At 42.6% G+C, this 16,910-nt stretch overlaps 1 protein-coding gene across 1 annotated transcript in view; it reads left to right on the forward strand.

Moving 5' to 3' along the window:
* Window positions 1-8,444: 8,444 nt before the first annotated feature.
* DYRK4 (dual specificity tyrosine phosphorylation regulated kinase 4) overlaps window positions 8,445-16,910 on the forward strand; it is a 1,198,302-nt gene continuing 1,189,836 nt past the window's right edge. The window contains exon 1 of the mRNA XM_069628321.1: window positions 8,445-8,662. Coding sequence (XP_069484422.1) covers window positions 8,609-8,662 — 54 coding nt within the window. The 5' untranslated portion in view covers window positions 8,445-8,608. The remainder of the gene's footprint in view (window positions 8,663-16,910) is intronic.

Consider the following 16,910-nt stretch of genomic DNA (forward strand, 5'->3'; position numbering starts at 1 on the left):
GGATTGCACAGTGGATGATAGGTCTGCAAGACTACCATTTTGTTGTGAGTATGTTCCGGGCCAGAGAAACGCAGTTGCTGATTGCCTGTCCCGGTTGCTGAGGCATGGCTAAGGGGAAGAGTGTTTGAAGGATGAAGAATGTGTTCAGGTGGCATGGGTGATACCTGGAATAGACTAGGAGGGCTGGAGTGAGAAGAGCACTATTGATCCTGATTTGGAGGAAATTAGGACGAGCCTGAGCGAAGGTAGTACCATTATAACAGATACAGAGGTTGGCAGGAAGTATGCCTTGATAGCCGAAGAGCTTGCAGACAGTGCCTGAGGTGTTACGAGGGGCAATACGTTATGGTAGGTTAGTTGCATTGGCCCATGAGGGGCAGCTTAGGCACACTTTGACCAAGAAGAGGTTAAGAGAGTTTTATTGGTGGCCCGGGCTGGATGGTGATGTGGATAGTGCGGTCAGGGACTGCATTCCGTGTGCCATTATTATGATATGATATGATAGGTTATTTATAATGCGCTTAATACCCAGGTTTCTAAGCACGGACCCGGGGATTGAATCTGTGTTGCTCTGTGTCGTCTTGCTTCCAAGGAGAGCACGTTGCCCCTGAGCTATCCTCCCGAGACGAGACAAGACATTAGTGGCAAGAGCCAGGTGGTGTGAAAAACCAGAAGGTGTCTCACCCACTAGTCCCTGGGGATCATACAGGTGGCCATAACTCAGCCATCGCTTTTGGATCCAGTTCCTGGGGGTGGACCAGTGCGGGAGGATCACCTGGGTGAGGGGTCATCAGTGAGTGGGACACCGGATGGTGAGATGCAGTATCCCCTTCCCGATATCACCTTTACCCCATCCTACCCGGTAGGATATTAAGGCACTCTGCTCCCCCCTCTTTTACAACACAAACACTTTCTCACTGACAGCCCGCTTTAAGGGAAAGCAGACTAACGATTGAGCTGTGTACCTGACATGTCCCAATACTATGGTCAGGCGAGGTCAGGCAATTATCGACAATCACTCACACCTGACTTCCATTACACTTCCCCACACGGATAAAAGGTGAAGCACCAGAGCACACTGTGAGCGAGGCAAAGCACACGAGGAAACAGCAGTTTGGAGACAGCAGCTGAGCAAGAGAGGCAAGGCGACAAAACCAAAGGGGATCAAAAGGAGGGAAATGCCTTTGACATTTTTGACAAGGTATCATTACTTTCCTGAAACATTGAGAGAAAGCGTAAGACAAGGAAACCAGGCTAAGAATCCTGCATTGTGTGTCGTAGATATACGGGGTCCTCCCGCGTCAATAATCAAGGCGGGGAGAATCACCAGCTGCCATGGTTCGGACCTTGGCTCCAAGAACAAAGCAGCATCAGTAGAAGCAACACAGCCGGTGAGTTGGGGAGACCTATACAAGGCTGGTCTGTGTTGAATCCAAGGTTGCAAGCGGCAAAATTGTATGGCAAGCGCTGGAACGAACATTGTTAAAACACGTATGATAAGAGACGCAAGTGAAGTGAACTGCTGATGAGTGAAGGTCCTTTAAAACAAACTACTATACCGTTGACAGAGTGGTCCAGCACTGCGTTGGTCCTAATCCAAGGTCTCTGTAAGGTATCCAGCTGAGGAGGAACCAAAGTAGATACATTAGATCCCGGCCTGGCGGAGGGAGATAATTTGAAAGTAACTAATAAATGTGAATCGAAGTGGTCATGCGACTGGCCAAGCAAGATACCCTGCACAGTCGTAGTTCTTCGATTTCGATGAACTAGAGAACGTTTGGAAAAGTACATTAATTTGGTGTGAGCCCAGCATAGGGAGATCAGTTAAAGGTTTTGTGTTCATTTGGGGTCTGAGCCTGGCAGAGTGGGACCCAGGGTGAACAGTAAAACACCAGAGAAGTTGTATCAGTGAAAATCCTGAGAAGAAAGGAACTTTAACGTTTGTTTGTCGCATCAGGCCCTATGAAGTAAGAGACTTTGAATGACGATGAGACTTTGGCATAGAAGGCCCTGATCTTCATGCTAGAGAAGCCATGGAGTGTTCTAAGTTTGAGTGTGCCGCCTTATTCAAGCCGTCGGCTTCCCTTCCCAACATGCTGAAAACGTTGGGAAGGGAAGCCGACGGCTTGAATATCCTGTCACATTTCTTGAACACTTTCCTTTTGCATAACATTGTTTCCCATACTATTTGTATTTAGAAGTAAGGATTGGCAATAAGTTCATTAGTATATGCCATTTTATTTTGACAAAACTCTACTAGGGCTGCATTAATATTATTTGATGGTCGTAGCTTGCTCCCATCTTTAGATTTAGGATTAGATAGGTGTTTTTCAAACCCAATTGAAGTTCAATAAACACCTTTGAACTGTGATCACTTGTGTCTGTCTTACTGTTTGATACCATGCCTTCCTTACAGTGGTCAGGGTACATTCGGTTGTGGTTCCGGATGTCAGCACCATAGTTCCCCGCACACTATGTCCCAGAATGCACCTGTCTATCCTGTCACGTATCCTAGAGAACAAAACTCAAAGCCCCAGCATGCCACAGTTTTACACGCAATCCCTCCATCCACTCCTGCACGCCTTCCTACCTCCCGGCGGCAAGAGAATGTCCCCTCAGCTCGTTCACGGGTGAGTGTGCGCTCTCGGACAGCCTGGACGCAGCAGGACTGGCATTGTTTTTGTGGGTTGCGCCCCTTCCTGCACTGGCAACTACCTTGGCGCATTACAACACGCCGAGCGGGGCTTAGCGTTGCCATGGGCGCACGCATCACAGCCGCTCACGTGACACGGAACAAGTTTAAAAGGACTGAGTATTCGTTACCCTGCGCTTCACAGCTGTTCTTTCATGTTGTTTGGCGTCTGCTGCTATCCTGTGTTTTTCTGGATACCACGGACCACGCTTACCGGACTGCATCCTCTTTCTCCATTTGGACTTGGCGACGGGTTGGTGATATTGGACGCTCGACTAAGGCTCAGTTTAACGGACTTCTTCTTGGATTCTGCTTTTAGACTCTACGTTGTGTTACCTGGATTTTGGACCTATACAGCACTCTTGCCCCAAACAGTGCTGGCTTACTTCAAGTCATTTTCCTGGGGCATCCGGTGAATCCATAAAGGGCTGCTGCTGCTGATTCATCTTGCCGCCCCCTTTCACTGAGGGTACAGGGTTTCGCATACCCATTCCATTGGTTTTCCCTAAAGAGCCTTCAGTCCCCACTATTCCAACACCCTTGTAAGGTTTCTTTCTTCTTAATCCTCTGGTTTGCTGTCTAGTTCTTGCTTTACTGAATGCCATATGTAATTGTTGTTTACTTTGCAGTGGTTACCTGGGATCTCCTGCGTTCCTCCACCTACCTAACACCTGTGGCCTCAAAGACTGAACAGCGAGTCATTATATATTCTCTGTTCGGTTCTTGGGAACTGAGGTTTCTTTAATTCTCGTGACAATCAAGTCTTGACATCAGACAAGGTGTGGAGCAAGGTTGTGTTAGACATAATGGGGCAGTTCGATGTGCTGAGCGAGGCTGACCGGTTCATCTTTGTTTTAGTTGATTACACATCTAGGTGGATTGAGTTTTCCCCTGTGTGGTCTGTCACAACAGAGTTGGTATTGAAGTTCCTCAGGGACTTTTTCAGCAGGGAGGGCACGCTAGAGACCATTGTCACGGATAATGACGTGCAGTTTGTCTCACAGGAGTTGACAGATTTCTCGAAGGAGAGGGCAATCCTTCATGAAATCATAGAACGGCACTGCCAACCTTAGGGCTAACGGGTTGGATGAGTGCGCCAACAGGTTAGTGAAGGAGATGATCCAGCTTTCTTTGGCTAATTGGCTGTATTGGTGTATTGTTTTGACTGATGCCATTATTGCGCATAGGGAAACACTGAACAGAATAACCTGATGTGAGCTGTTTGAGCTTGTGAGGGGCAAGAAAGTAAGTGCCTGTGTGGTTGGGCGGTGATTAACAGTACTTAGGGGATTTGGAGGCTGTTGTGTATGGGGTGAGGGAGAGACCGAGGATTTCAGCGGAAAGCGAGAATGCGTGGCACAAGGAATGTGGTGTCCAGGTGGGAGACATGGTGAGGGCGAAGAACTCAGTTTCCTTCCCCCCATGGTAGTTAGAAGTGTGGGCAGGCGTTATGTGAAACTGGGTGATTTGCATGTTGTGGAGCAAAAGCAGAATTGCTGTGCAGGATGTCTGTGGAGTGTGGTGGATGGGTGATAGACCTGGGCCACCGAGTGGGGGCAGTTAGCATAGGTCCTCTGCATATCACCCACTAGAACCCTACCATGGTGGTGCTGAGGATGTTTCGACCCCTGTCGTTCCGGTGGTCGAAGAGGCTTTGGCCTCCGTGGACGACGTGAGTGGTGTGTGTGGGTTTGATGATGGTTATGGGTGTTGTGGGGTGCCTGTCTCCACCATGGCCTGCAGGCCGCCCAGTAGGTTGCAGGATTATTTATGTGAGTGATACTGTGTATGGGTGACACTGTCCTTCTTCCTGGTTGGAGCTGTTCCGACTAGGGACTTGTGTTCTTTCCTTTCTTCCCTTTTCTTTTCCGTCCTTTTTCCTTCTCCTTTGAGTGTGTTGGGGTAAGGGGGAAGGTGTGTGGTAGTCTTGTTATGGCGCACGTGTGTGTGCACCGCCAGGGTTTTGGAGTGTTTATGTTCAAGTTGGGCAGTTGCTCCTAAATAAACTGTGGGTTGCCAGTGCTGAATTTACCTCTGTGTTTGATGTCTTCTTGGTGATCCCAATCACTACACATTTCTTAAATGGAAAGGTTTTATTATGTCAAATGTCCCATCCACTGGGAATTGCCATTGGCAAACCCCTTCTGTTGAGGAGCCCACTTCTCCAAGTACCTACGTATCTCTGGTTGTTAAAACACATACATCAGGTACACTGCTGTACTGTGACCGGGGGATCTGAATTTTTAGATTGATTTCTACCCATCTTTTACTTGTTTATTCCCCCGTCAATTAAGTTTTGGTGTATTTGCTAGCATTTTATTTTACTCAGACAATATTTGTTTTCTCTCAGTCTGTCATCTTAATACAATGTATTGCTATGGTTTCTGGCTCCTGCCTTCTGCTTCTTTTCCCTTGTCCCTTGAGTGGGGAATTATCAGCTTTAGACTTAGCCTACGTCTGATGGTCTTGGACGGCCAGTGTTCTCTGAGAGCCAAGTAGGCAATGCCAAGTAACCTCCACCCCTTCCTCTTTGAGGATGAGACAAGAATAATATCAGTAAACCACCCTAATACAATACCGCAGGGCAGAGGCGGAGCAGGACTTGATAACCGGACAGGGAGCTATAGGGGTGAGAGAAGGATAAATTGTGACCGTAGGGTTCAGTATAATCAGGTCGATTTTCTTCCCTAATTCCAAGTAAGTAGCTTTTGTTATAGAGTCCTCACATGAACCATCGAATCCTTCAGGGATTAACAAAGGAAGTCCTTGACATGAAATTAGAACATGAACATGAAAAGAGGAAAGAGCAAGCAGCGCTCCACAGTGACAAATCTAAATACAGGTATCGCGGGATGTTAAAGTTTGCAAGGCACTGATCCGGCTTCTTGCTGGGTCTTTAAACTGGTTTTGCTGGGAAAAGGTCTGGTGGCCATCTTGGTTGGGGATGAATGCTCCGACTTGGTGGCCATTTTGGAAGGTCCTGATAGTTTTCTCATGGGGCTGCAGACCGCCTTCATGTTACTTGGACTGCCTCCTTCCCACTGTTGAACAAACCCCTTCTGAATGGGGGTTTCTTTTCTGCTTGGTTCTTTTGATCACATCCTCTCAACACTCACTACACTCCTCCTTCTGATCTTTCACCACCTCCTCCTGAGCTTCCAACCTCTTCCCCATACCCCCCCCAGCTCCTTTTGGTGTTGAGCCATCTACTGCTCAATTTCTCCACTTGCCTCTTATTGATGTTCTGCCATCTCCGCTTCAATTTCTCCTCAATCTCCTTCTCTGCCTCTGGTCTGCCTCCTTTTCTACACTCTCCTCCCAAGCTCCTTCTCACCACCACACTCCTCATGCTCTCCAGCCTCCTCCTCCTCTCTGACTGCTTCTGCTTCTTCCCAAACCCCTGGAAGAACACCCACAATGACTGAAGGCCTGTTCTTAAATTAGACCTCTGATCACTCCGCCAAGGTTGTTTTTCTTTGTAAAGGCTTGCTACTGTGCTCGGAATTGGATGAGGAAGTGGATTGATTACGCTTAATGCCTTCATCTGGGCTCACTTAGGGGCAATGAGGGTGAACCAAACCTTCATATGGCTATTTCACTATCTTTGATCCCACTAGGGGCTTTGATATATTGCACATGGTGAGAGGGTATGTGTGATATGTTTCATTGTTTGTTGCATCTGAAAATTCTAGAAAGAGTGTGGTATGCGTTTTCCTCTCACTTTCTCAGTGCTAGCGTCTGATCTATTCTCCAATTGAGCATTGGCAACATTTCCATTTACCTTTGAACTTCCCTTGTGAGCCACACAGATGATTTCTGGATGCCTGGGGAGTCTGTTGGCTTTTAAAGCAAACCGCTTAGAGATTCAATATCACTACATATTATCCCCACCAAAAATATCGCCGTATATATGGTCGTCTGGAACGGCCATAGGCAATATTTTTGGGGTGGGATAATTTTGGGGTTTTTGGGAGCAGGAGTTGCAGGACTGTCCCCCGCTCCTTTAAAAATAATGCACGGGTTGCAGGGGTGTCCCCCCGCAGGTTCCATGCCTTAATATCACCGCACAAATTTTGTGATATTTTTGTATGGCGATATTTATGAGGGGATATTAACACATGGAACCAGAGATTCTTGATAGGCACCAGATGTCTGAGCAGCCTTTGGCAAGTGATGGCAATTTCTCCTTTTGTATCCTATGTGATCGCTGGAGCATTCAGAGTTCCAATCCCTTTAAAAGGACAATGCATTTATAATGGTGTTCAATGAAATTAAGGGATTCCTGTTGTGAGTGACACACAACTGGTGGGTAGGGTTGGTTTTGGTGATTAGTCTTGGAACCTGATGTTCTTCTGACAGCCTGTAAAAGGACAGTTGTCTCAGTAAAGAACTTGTGACTAAGTTCTATGTGGGGACTAAGTGGCAGTGACTCGGATGTACACTGTGTACCACTTTCGGGGCCAACGCCAACCATCGTCTAGCTTGGGGAAGCACCCAGCCTCTTGTGACAACAACCCACTACATGTCCCCCTTAGTGATGCAGGGTTCTTCACAGTTGGTCATAATAGAGGCATTTATCGACACGGCCTAGTTGAGCCATTTAATTTGTTCATAGAGTCACTTAAGTTTGTGACACATGCTGTACAAACATTTAATAATATTACTTGTCATACATGATATAACTCTATAGTTTTTCCTAGTTTCTGTAAATTAATGTCATGGTTAGCCAACTTGAAAGTGCTAACAAACCCCAAAATGCAATGTATGTAAATGTTTCAGCAAACATTTCTTAACCAATAGGAATTAATCTGGGTAGCATTCTAGTCTATTGTTTTTACCTTCTTCGCTTTGTTTCAGAATGGGACCAATTACGTTCAATTCCTTTAACAGTGGTTGTTGCCAAATTGCTGAAATGTAAACCTCCAGGTCCATCATGCCCATTTTGCATTCTGTGGTTCCTTTAGAATAAAATATAGGCCCCTCCCCCTGTTCCATCTCTACCTGTACCCCTCAATCAGCCATTTGCATTACCAAGACCCTACCCCAAATAGTAGCATGCTTTCTAAAATGCTAAGCCACTTCATTTCTGTACATGTTATAACTGCAACCACAGACCTGCTGCTGTCTATTGGGCATCATCAGTGAGGAGCACTTTGAGTGCCTTGACAGAGGAAACACTGTACATATACTTGGGTATACTGTTCCCACTTTAGGAAGGCACAGTAAAGGTGTTATTTTGAAATTACATTTAATTATGTCAACCATGTTCTGAAATTTTATCTTCAAAAGATGTAGAAAAGTGGAGAGAAGGTCTTTGTAATCATTCAACTCTGATAACTTACTAGTTTAGATTCCCTTGGGTGGATCTCTTTGATGCTCATGATTAGCACAAGTAAAATAAAAGAATGACAAACAGACCTAAAAGCCTAGACCTTGATTTTTCAGCATTATGCTGAATAATCGAGGTCCAAACTGTCAGGTCTGTTTTTTCATTATGCTGAACAATCAAGGTCCAGGCTTTAAGCGTTGTATGCCATTATGCTGAACAATCAAGGTCCAGGCTTTAAGGGTTGTATGCCATTCTTTTGTGTCAATATTGTAAGATGTTTTGGTATTGATTTTAGGTACTGGTGAAATAAAATCGCCTTTTCATTTGATGGTATGTTGGGTTTTGTGATGTCATGGCCATGTTGTAATGCACAGTGCAATGCCTACTGTGACATCACAAACTTGAGAATGTATTGCACAGAGGAAGGACTTTATAATGTTGCATCTCTTTAACTGATGGGCAACCAAGACTAAAGAAATGTGGTATCCAGCCTGGTCCCCGCATGCAATAACCCGCAGATACACAATGAAAGGAAGCAGCTTGTCAAGCTGAAATGCCGTAAGAAGCCACCCTCCATACGGCTGATTATGCCGAAAGCAATCTATGGAGGGAAACATCTGCTGATGAGAAATAAAACACAGGTGAGTGCTTATGCTTCCCTCTCTGGAATACCTGAAAAAAATGGGACGACTAGACTAGCTAGATGTCATATAATAAGCATCTTTGTGTTTTAACTAAATATAAAATATTGGGAGAAGGTGGGATCTTTTTCAGAGGTGCAATCCATTTACTATCACCTTCTGAAGAAAAAACCTTTTAATCTACTCAGGACATGGTTTGTGGTATATTTATTAATTTTGAATTCTCCAAGATACAGTAGCGTGACCTGAATTGATAAGCAAGACATTTTATATCTGAAACACGTTTTTTTTAAAATCTAGGGTAAATTTTATGGTGTTTGGGATGGAAAAGTGAAAAATACTGTTGCTTGTCTAATCGGTATACGCTGTGCTACCCCTCCAAACCCCACGCTTCCACACGCGGAAACAGAAAACCATTATGCAAAACATAATTGGGGAAACGAACACCCTCCTGGGGATGCATGCATTAGCTGCTAAATTGTATGTACTTAGGCATAATGTTCTAACACCTGGCACATGCGTATAGCTTCTTTTATTACCTCTTTGCTTTTTGTGTTCCCCGTGTTTACGTTTACGTGGCCAACTCTTGGTCGTAGCATTTCGTCAGGCAGCTTGGTACCCCAGATTGTCCTCCTGGTTTTCCAGAAAGGATGTTTACAAATGTTTTGGTGAAAAAGCCTCCACATTTCAAGGGCACACTTGAGCACATCTCAAGAGAAACACATGGGAAAATTGTTAGGCATTCTCTCCCGCGCGTCTTCTCTCCCACAGCAGCCGCAGACCCCATACCTATTACCTGCGGTGTGCCTCAGGGCTCTTGTGTGTCCCCCACCTTGTACAACATTTTCACAAAGCCCCTTTTTGATCTAGATGGCCTGGGTATCACCTACACTAACTATGCGGATGATACCCAGATCCTCATCCTGTTGACGGGAGACTACAACAAGGATGTGGCCTTTGTGAATAGAGTGTACCTCATCATCCAGGCATGGATGGCCTCTCGCGGTCTACGCCTGAATGATGACAAAACGGAACTCCTCATCCTCGGTACCCCAACTAACATTAACAAACTGGGCCACAACTATTCTAATTTCAGAATAGATGACAGTAAAATCACAGTAGCCAAGGAAGTCAAAACCCTTGGATTCTACCTAGACTCCCCGCTAACCTTAAAAAAACAAGCCAACTCCCTGGCCTCATCTACCGCTTATACTTGTAAGCTAATCAGAGCAGCCAAACACTTTCTATCCTCCAATAATTGTATCACCCTAGCAAGAGCCCTTGTTTTGTCCGAACTGGATTACTGTAATGCCCTTTATTTAGGGTGTAATAAAATACATTACCAATAAGATCCAGATTTTACAAAACAATGCTTAAAGAGCAGCCCTCAATATTCCCAAGAAAGCCCACATCTCTCACATCAGAAGATCCAACGACTGGCTCTCCACGAAAGATAAAATCCTTCTCAAAACAGCTTCTCTAACCCACAAATGTCTCCACAATGCCGCAACACAATATCTCATAGCCAGATTCACAACACAGTCTTCCAAACGCCACACAAGATCCGCCAACGCCAACCTCCTAACGGTGCCCAGATTTAAACATGCCAAGACAGATGGAAGCAGTTTCCCGGTAAAAGCTGCCCAACATTGGAACTCCCTCCCACCGTCCCTGAGGGAAGATCTACCCTACACTCGCTTTAGGTCCAACCTCATCCACTGGATCGAGGAAAATGACCTTTGACCTCCCCTTCACACATAGCATGTAATTCCTGTTCCACCTGCACATATTGCGTTTATAATGTTTACTGTATATATCATGTATTTTTTCAAATCTTGTGTATATTGAGTAATCATGCAATTTGCATGGAATTTGCCTGCCTTCTTAGTTCTACTCTGCCCTACTGCGTAAAGGCGCAATCTGAATGCTTCACTGATTTTTATCCTTCCCCCTATATACCAATGCCTATCCTTTAATTTGACTCCACACTCCATAATGTTGTATTGCTCTTGTACATTTGTATATGATCTCTTTATTGTTTAACCCTGTAACCATGGGATCTTAACTGTTTAACGTTGTAACCATGTAAGCCTAAAGTATTCTTATCCTTTGCGCCCTGATACCCTTGGGTCTGGCGCGCGTTACAAATAAATAAATAAACAAACAACACATTGGATGGTTTTGCACACTTTCTTTCCCATCAACAGTCATTTGAACCACTGCCAATGATGACACCTAGACCCATACTACCAGAAGTTTATAATCTGCCATTCATCCCCCTTTTACGTTTCCATATCCCAATCCACCAGAGGTACCTATTGGGAGGCAACAGGTAAGTGCATGGGCAAAGACCTCCCAGGTGAATCCAAGTTGTAATAACATAACAGAGATAATTACATTCACTTTTATTATGTGTGGGGTATATTTTAACCTGAAGCCTTTTTTTGGCTTGGTTCCAACTTTCTAATACAAGTACACATTTTAATCCATTCAAAAATCCATAATCCTATGCACACCAAGTTTTGGGATATCAGACAAACTCCTTCAACGTGTGCTCGCAAAACAGGACAAAACCGAATGAAAATACCCTAAAAATGTATGAAACTTAAATATGTCAGTTCTCATTTTAGAAGGCCACTCACCACATATATTTCCATGCGTTTCCTGCATATAAATTAATAGGTGTGATCCTGCAAACTAAATTCCCATTTCCTTCCTAGATGCTTCGGTAAAGGTTTTCTCCAAGGTTTTCTCCAAGGTTGTACTAGTCAGGATTCAGGAGTGGAAGACCAATGGTAAGATTATGATACCAGCACAGGAGGATTTCACAAGAGCACTGGTACTTTTGAACAGCCTTCCTACCTAATGCTCCTAATTGTGAAATTTGTGGCGGGCTCCCTATTTATGGGGTTTGTTTACCTTTAGGCTGCATTCTGTCTGGTTGACAGGACTTCCTATTGGGAGGCCCTGAGGTCAAATGGCATGGATCCAGCACTTGCTTTATTTAGGGCTCTTCACCAAAGTTCAAAGGGCAGGGCCCGTCTGGGTCCTGTGGGTCGGTGTTTGGAAGAATGTGCGATCGATAGATGTGTGAGGCAAGGCTGCGTCCTTGCCCCTGCTCTATTTAATCTTTTTATTAATGACATTGCCAGTTGCCTGCAGTGTAGGGGTGGCGACTCTCCAACGATCAAGCCCCAATTTGCTTTTTGCAATGATGTAATAATCTTTCCCCAAACAGAGAACGGTCTCAGGCAGCTTCTCCAGAGCTACGAAGAGTATTGTCATTTAAGCATCTTTTCGTTAACATGGCAAATAGCACAAATGTGGCTCTTGGAAAACAAAAGTATCTATGCTCTAAGATAGTCCTTGAAGGAGTTACTTAGGAGCAAGGTAAATCATTGAACTATTTGGGGATTAGATTTTCTTGTACTGGATCATGCAAGGCCCAGGTGCAGAAAAGCATAATGATCTTAAATCAGATCACTGGAGGTATATTTCTTTATTCTCGTCGCTCTGTTGGCCATACTGTTAGTGCCCCATTACAGGGCTACAGCTGTAGATGGAGTCTTTTATGCTGGCGGGCTATGTGGGGTTATGCAAACTGTTTAGCTCTCTAGCGCACCAAGCAAACCTATTTGAACTCTTTATTAATGACTCCCTCCGACACTTTCACGACCCAAACCCCAGAGTGGACTGGGAACCAGACCTATAAATAAGAAGCTGGTGTTAAAACCTTTAATGCTTTGGGTGAAGATCTGGTCTCTTAGTGCTTCAATATACATTGTTCACCTGTTGAAGCTTTGTGCCAACCAGGATAAGGAGATTTTAACTGCTTTGTGGGGTCACCCTGTTCTTATAACTAAAGCAGACATGTGAAGTACTGGCAGAGTATGGAGAATAAACTATTTGAAAAAGCCCTTGAAATCCTAAGGCTTTTCCAATACTTGAAACTTAAATATTGTTTGGGTCATGAATCATTCTTAGATTGGATTCAAAACCCCTGACATGAGGGCCTTTTATATCAGATTTTGTATTTGCACCTTGCCTTTAGCCAAGGTGGAAAGGATCAGATTTGCACGATTCTCGTAGAGCTTGTGGATTTTCAAGTGAGACAATTACCCACATTTTTGGCCCCCTGTATGCCTTATTGAAGAATAAGTGTTGTACTTAAAGAGGCCAGTATAAGGAACGTGCATGATGCACTGGAGTGTGCTTGTTGCTCAGCCAACTCGGTGGTTGTGTTTTCAGTAGCCCACTGCATTTGGAAAGCATAGATAATAAGGGACAATGGGGGGCTATTAGGTGAAGTTACCATGTGGCTGTTGGAGGTCTGTTTTGTTCTACAATTGTATACATTTTAGAACTTAAACCTGTATTACTTTTTAAATTAGTATAAGATAGTCAGAAATGGCTTTTTATACATCAATAAATACAACGAACAAAAAATACAACACTTCCACAATATTTACACATTCAACTCTTCCTGTCTAGTGATATTAAGAAAAGAAAATGCAGTAAATAGAAAAGAATAAAAAAACTGAAGAATAACATCAATTATGACAAAGTTCCACAATAGTCCCTTGCTGTGACCCCATAGTCTTGATAAATGGTATATTAAATTATGATCTTTGCCCCTCATGAAGATGTCCCAGATCTCATAATTCCCAATATGTTCAATATTCATCTTACCATTTTCAAGCATAGTTCTTCAATGAATGTCATTAAGGCTTTCACGATTCCTTATTAGGTTCTTAGAAGTTACCAATTTCTAATTTCCAAAGAATCTACAAAAACTACCTGTCGTCATTATATTCTGCCTGGTACCAGTGACCTCCCAAGATTAAACTCAGTTGGACTTTATCTTTATGTATTCCCATAGGACATTACTATTTTTTTTTAATTGAAATTTAGCTGAAATCAATCAACTTTTTTTTCAATTTATCGTAAAACATTTTAAACATGATTAGTACAAAATATATAAAAGTTCTACATTGTTTACATATGCATGGACATCAGAAACTTTCAAGAAACACGTTTTAACAAAAACAACAGTAGGTTACAAAAAGGAAACATTCTAAGTTTAGTTATACATTTCATCTTGAGATATTAAGAAATAAATGAAGGAATATCAATAACCTCTGCTTATGCATCAATTTCATCAATAGTTTTTTTTACAGAATCCATTAATCATTCAAATGAAGAGCATTAAGGAAATTCACTGATGCTATATATATACTCATATTAGCAGAGTTAAGTAAAAAAGCCCATCTAAGGTTCGTCTGTACATTTGCAACTGTAGTCATGTGCTTCGCGTATAACTTATTTCTTAATGGAATCAAGGCTGCGCATTCTATGATAATGTGTTCCAAAGTTTGTTTTTGTGTTAAGTCACTGCAAAATCTATAGAAGTTCTCTGTCATACTGATTTGTCTACGTTGGGCCAAAATATCACGAGTAGGCCAAAGATTAAGTCGCATTCTCAGAATTGCCATGCGAACTTGTGGAGATGAAGATTTTGACAAACAGGCTTCTACAATCCCCATTTTCTTATCAACATAGAATTTGCTGTTAAAATGCTTACATTGTAAACATAATGCGCGAGTCTCAATACAGTCATGGAGAAATATTTTCTTTTTTGCTCTCACGGGATTCAATATGAGTGTCTCAACATTAACATCTGCGACAGCCATAATTTGATAAACATATTTAGTCCATTTCTGGATAAACAAATTACTCAATGTAAACAAATATAAAGACAATGTAGCAAGAATCGACTCTTCATTAGTATTTACAAGACATATTCGGAGTAATGCACATAATTGCCAATGATATTTTGTGCTTAACGTTGTAAGACCTAACTCGTATCTCAAGCATGGACCAGGAGTTGATTGTGGTACATTTAAAATTTGTCTCCAAAATTTGGCTTCCAATTTATTCAAACATTTAATGTCGGTAACAGCTCTTGCATACAATAGCACCGGTGTTACTTTTTGTTGCCAAAAGCATAGCGCTGGGTTGATAGTAAATTTGCCATATTTATGGAGAATTAATTTAGTTTGGGATATTGCTGAGGTCAATTTATTTTGCAATGTCTGAAGATGTTCTATGGCCGATGAATTTCCTTCAAATTGTAAACCCAAATATTTGTAGTTGGGAACAATATTTAATGTGATATCCTTAACCACCCAAATATATTTGCTTCTCTGAGTTGTTTTAGGGGTATATGCTACTATCTACGATTTGTTTACATTCATCGACAACTCATTCTCATCAAAATAAGTAGCGAGTGCAGATATTAACTTTTGTAGACCTGTTGGGGTCATTGAGAGAAGAACAAGATTGTCAGCATACCATAATGATTGTATAGCAATTGAATTCATTTAGGTAAATCAGATGCTATAGTCAAGAAAATATCTTTTACATCGTGGATGAAGAAGTTAAAGAGGGCTAAAGCTAGAATGCACCCCTGCTTCAGCCCTCTTGATGTTTGAATAACCGCAGACAGCAGACCCATAATAGTCAAACGGACCTGAATGGATGTCGAAGAGTGTAAGGCAAAAATGAAGTCAATCAGATTCTGAGGACATTGAGCTTTGATGAGTTTTTCTATTAACTTCACTCTGGAGACTGAATCAAACGCTGCATTTAAATCAATAAGTGCAAAGAACAAGGATGTCTTTGTGTTTTGCGCTGTTCTTTTAAAGCGTTGAGGATCATTAAATTAACTGCAGTTCCAAGGCCAGCAACAAAGCCTGTCTGATTTCGATCACGGCAGTTACTTGATTGTGTCCATCTGTTAAAGTCCCTTAGGACGAGCAGATTAAATATTTTACCTGGAGAGTCCAACAAAGCTATTGGCCGATAGTTTGATGGTGTTCCACGATCACCCTTTTTGAAGATGGGAACTATTAAAGAGGTGCGCCAAGAGTCCAGAATTTTCTGCGATCTGAGAATGCGTTGGAAGATGTTATTCAAAATTACTGCCCAGTGCTTAGGGTCTTGTTTTAGCATATCGTTGGTGATGCCATCCGGGCCAGCAGCTCGTGATGATGCAGACTTTACAATTAGTTCCTCAATTATGGCCTCTGAACATTCTAGGAACCAAGGAGTTGTGAGTTGCCTTTTATACTGGAATGATTCGAAGGACTTGTCAGCGTATAATGAAGTAAAATGTGTTAGCCATTGGTTTTCAGAGACACCATTTAGTTGGGTCTGGAATTGTTTGTTATTTGCATTTGCATTTAATAATTGCCAGATTTGTGAGACATTTTTATTCGATATTGCTACCAGAAATGCTTCTATGTCTTGCTGATAGAATTTACCTTTGTGGGATCTGACCCAATTTCTATAGCGTGATTTTATCATTTTGCGGGCTTTGATCGTCTCGGTCCATGGAAGTTTTCCAGTTGTTCTTAATGCTTTGCGATATTCTTTTTTTGCCTGTTGTATAAGCGTGTCAAATGTGTGATTATGAGATCTTTTAGTTGGAATGTAAAGGTTTTTATACAATGACAAAGCATCCATATATGAGTGTGTTTGGTTGAATTTATCTTGCATCTTCAGAGTTTCATTTAGCGCTATCAGGTTCTTCGCGGACCATTTGTAGCGAGATTTAGCATTATTAATGCCTAGGGCTTGAGACATCCATTGTCGTTCTCGCAGATCCTTGTGATTAATCCTGGGCCAGATTAACGTTAGCATATGATGGTCACTCCTCGATTGTGTTATTATCTTAAAACTCGTTGACAGCATGAAATGTGCCTCTGATAGTTATATATAGTCGATAGTACTTGACAAGGCTCCTCTCTGCCATGTCACCTGAGATGGAATATCACCAGGAAGTGATCCATTAGCCTTTCTCATTCCTATGTGCGTCATAAAGCTATTTCATTTATTAATCTCTTGAGTTATTTTCCCTTTAGTGGTTTTAATGGGATCGAGATTGAGATCTCGATCTCCAGCTAATATGATTGTTATTCCTTTCATTTTTGCGATCAATTCGAATAGCTCTGACAGATCTTTATAGAAGAGGCCATCAGATATGGCTGCTGGATTTCTATATAAGTTAATTAGTGCCAGATCTTGAGAATCAACTGTAATTTTGACCAGTTGGATGTAATTATTCGGGCTTGCCCATGGTTGTAATTTTAGTCCTGAACTGGATTTTATGGCTACTAAAAGGCCTGCCATAGGTCGACCCTTTTGCGCTGTTATTGCTGGAATAATGGATACCTCGTGATTGTCCCAT

Source organism: Ambystoma mexicanum, chromosome 12 (genome assembly GCF_040938575.1).
Source record: "Ambystoma mexicanum isolate Mex_15411 chromosome 12, UKY_AmexF1_1, whole genome shotgun sequence".
Classification (NCBI taxonomy): domain Eukaryota; kingdom Metazoa; phylum Chordata; class Amphibia; order Caudata; family Ambystomatidae; genus Ambystoma; species Ambystoma mexicanum.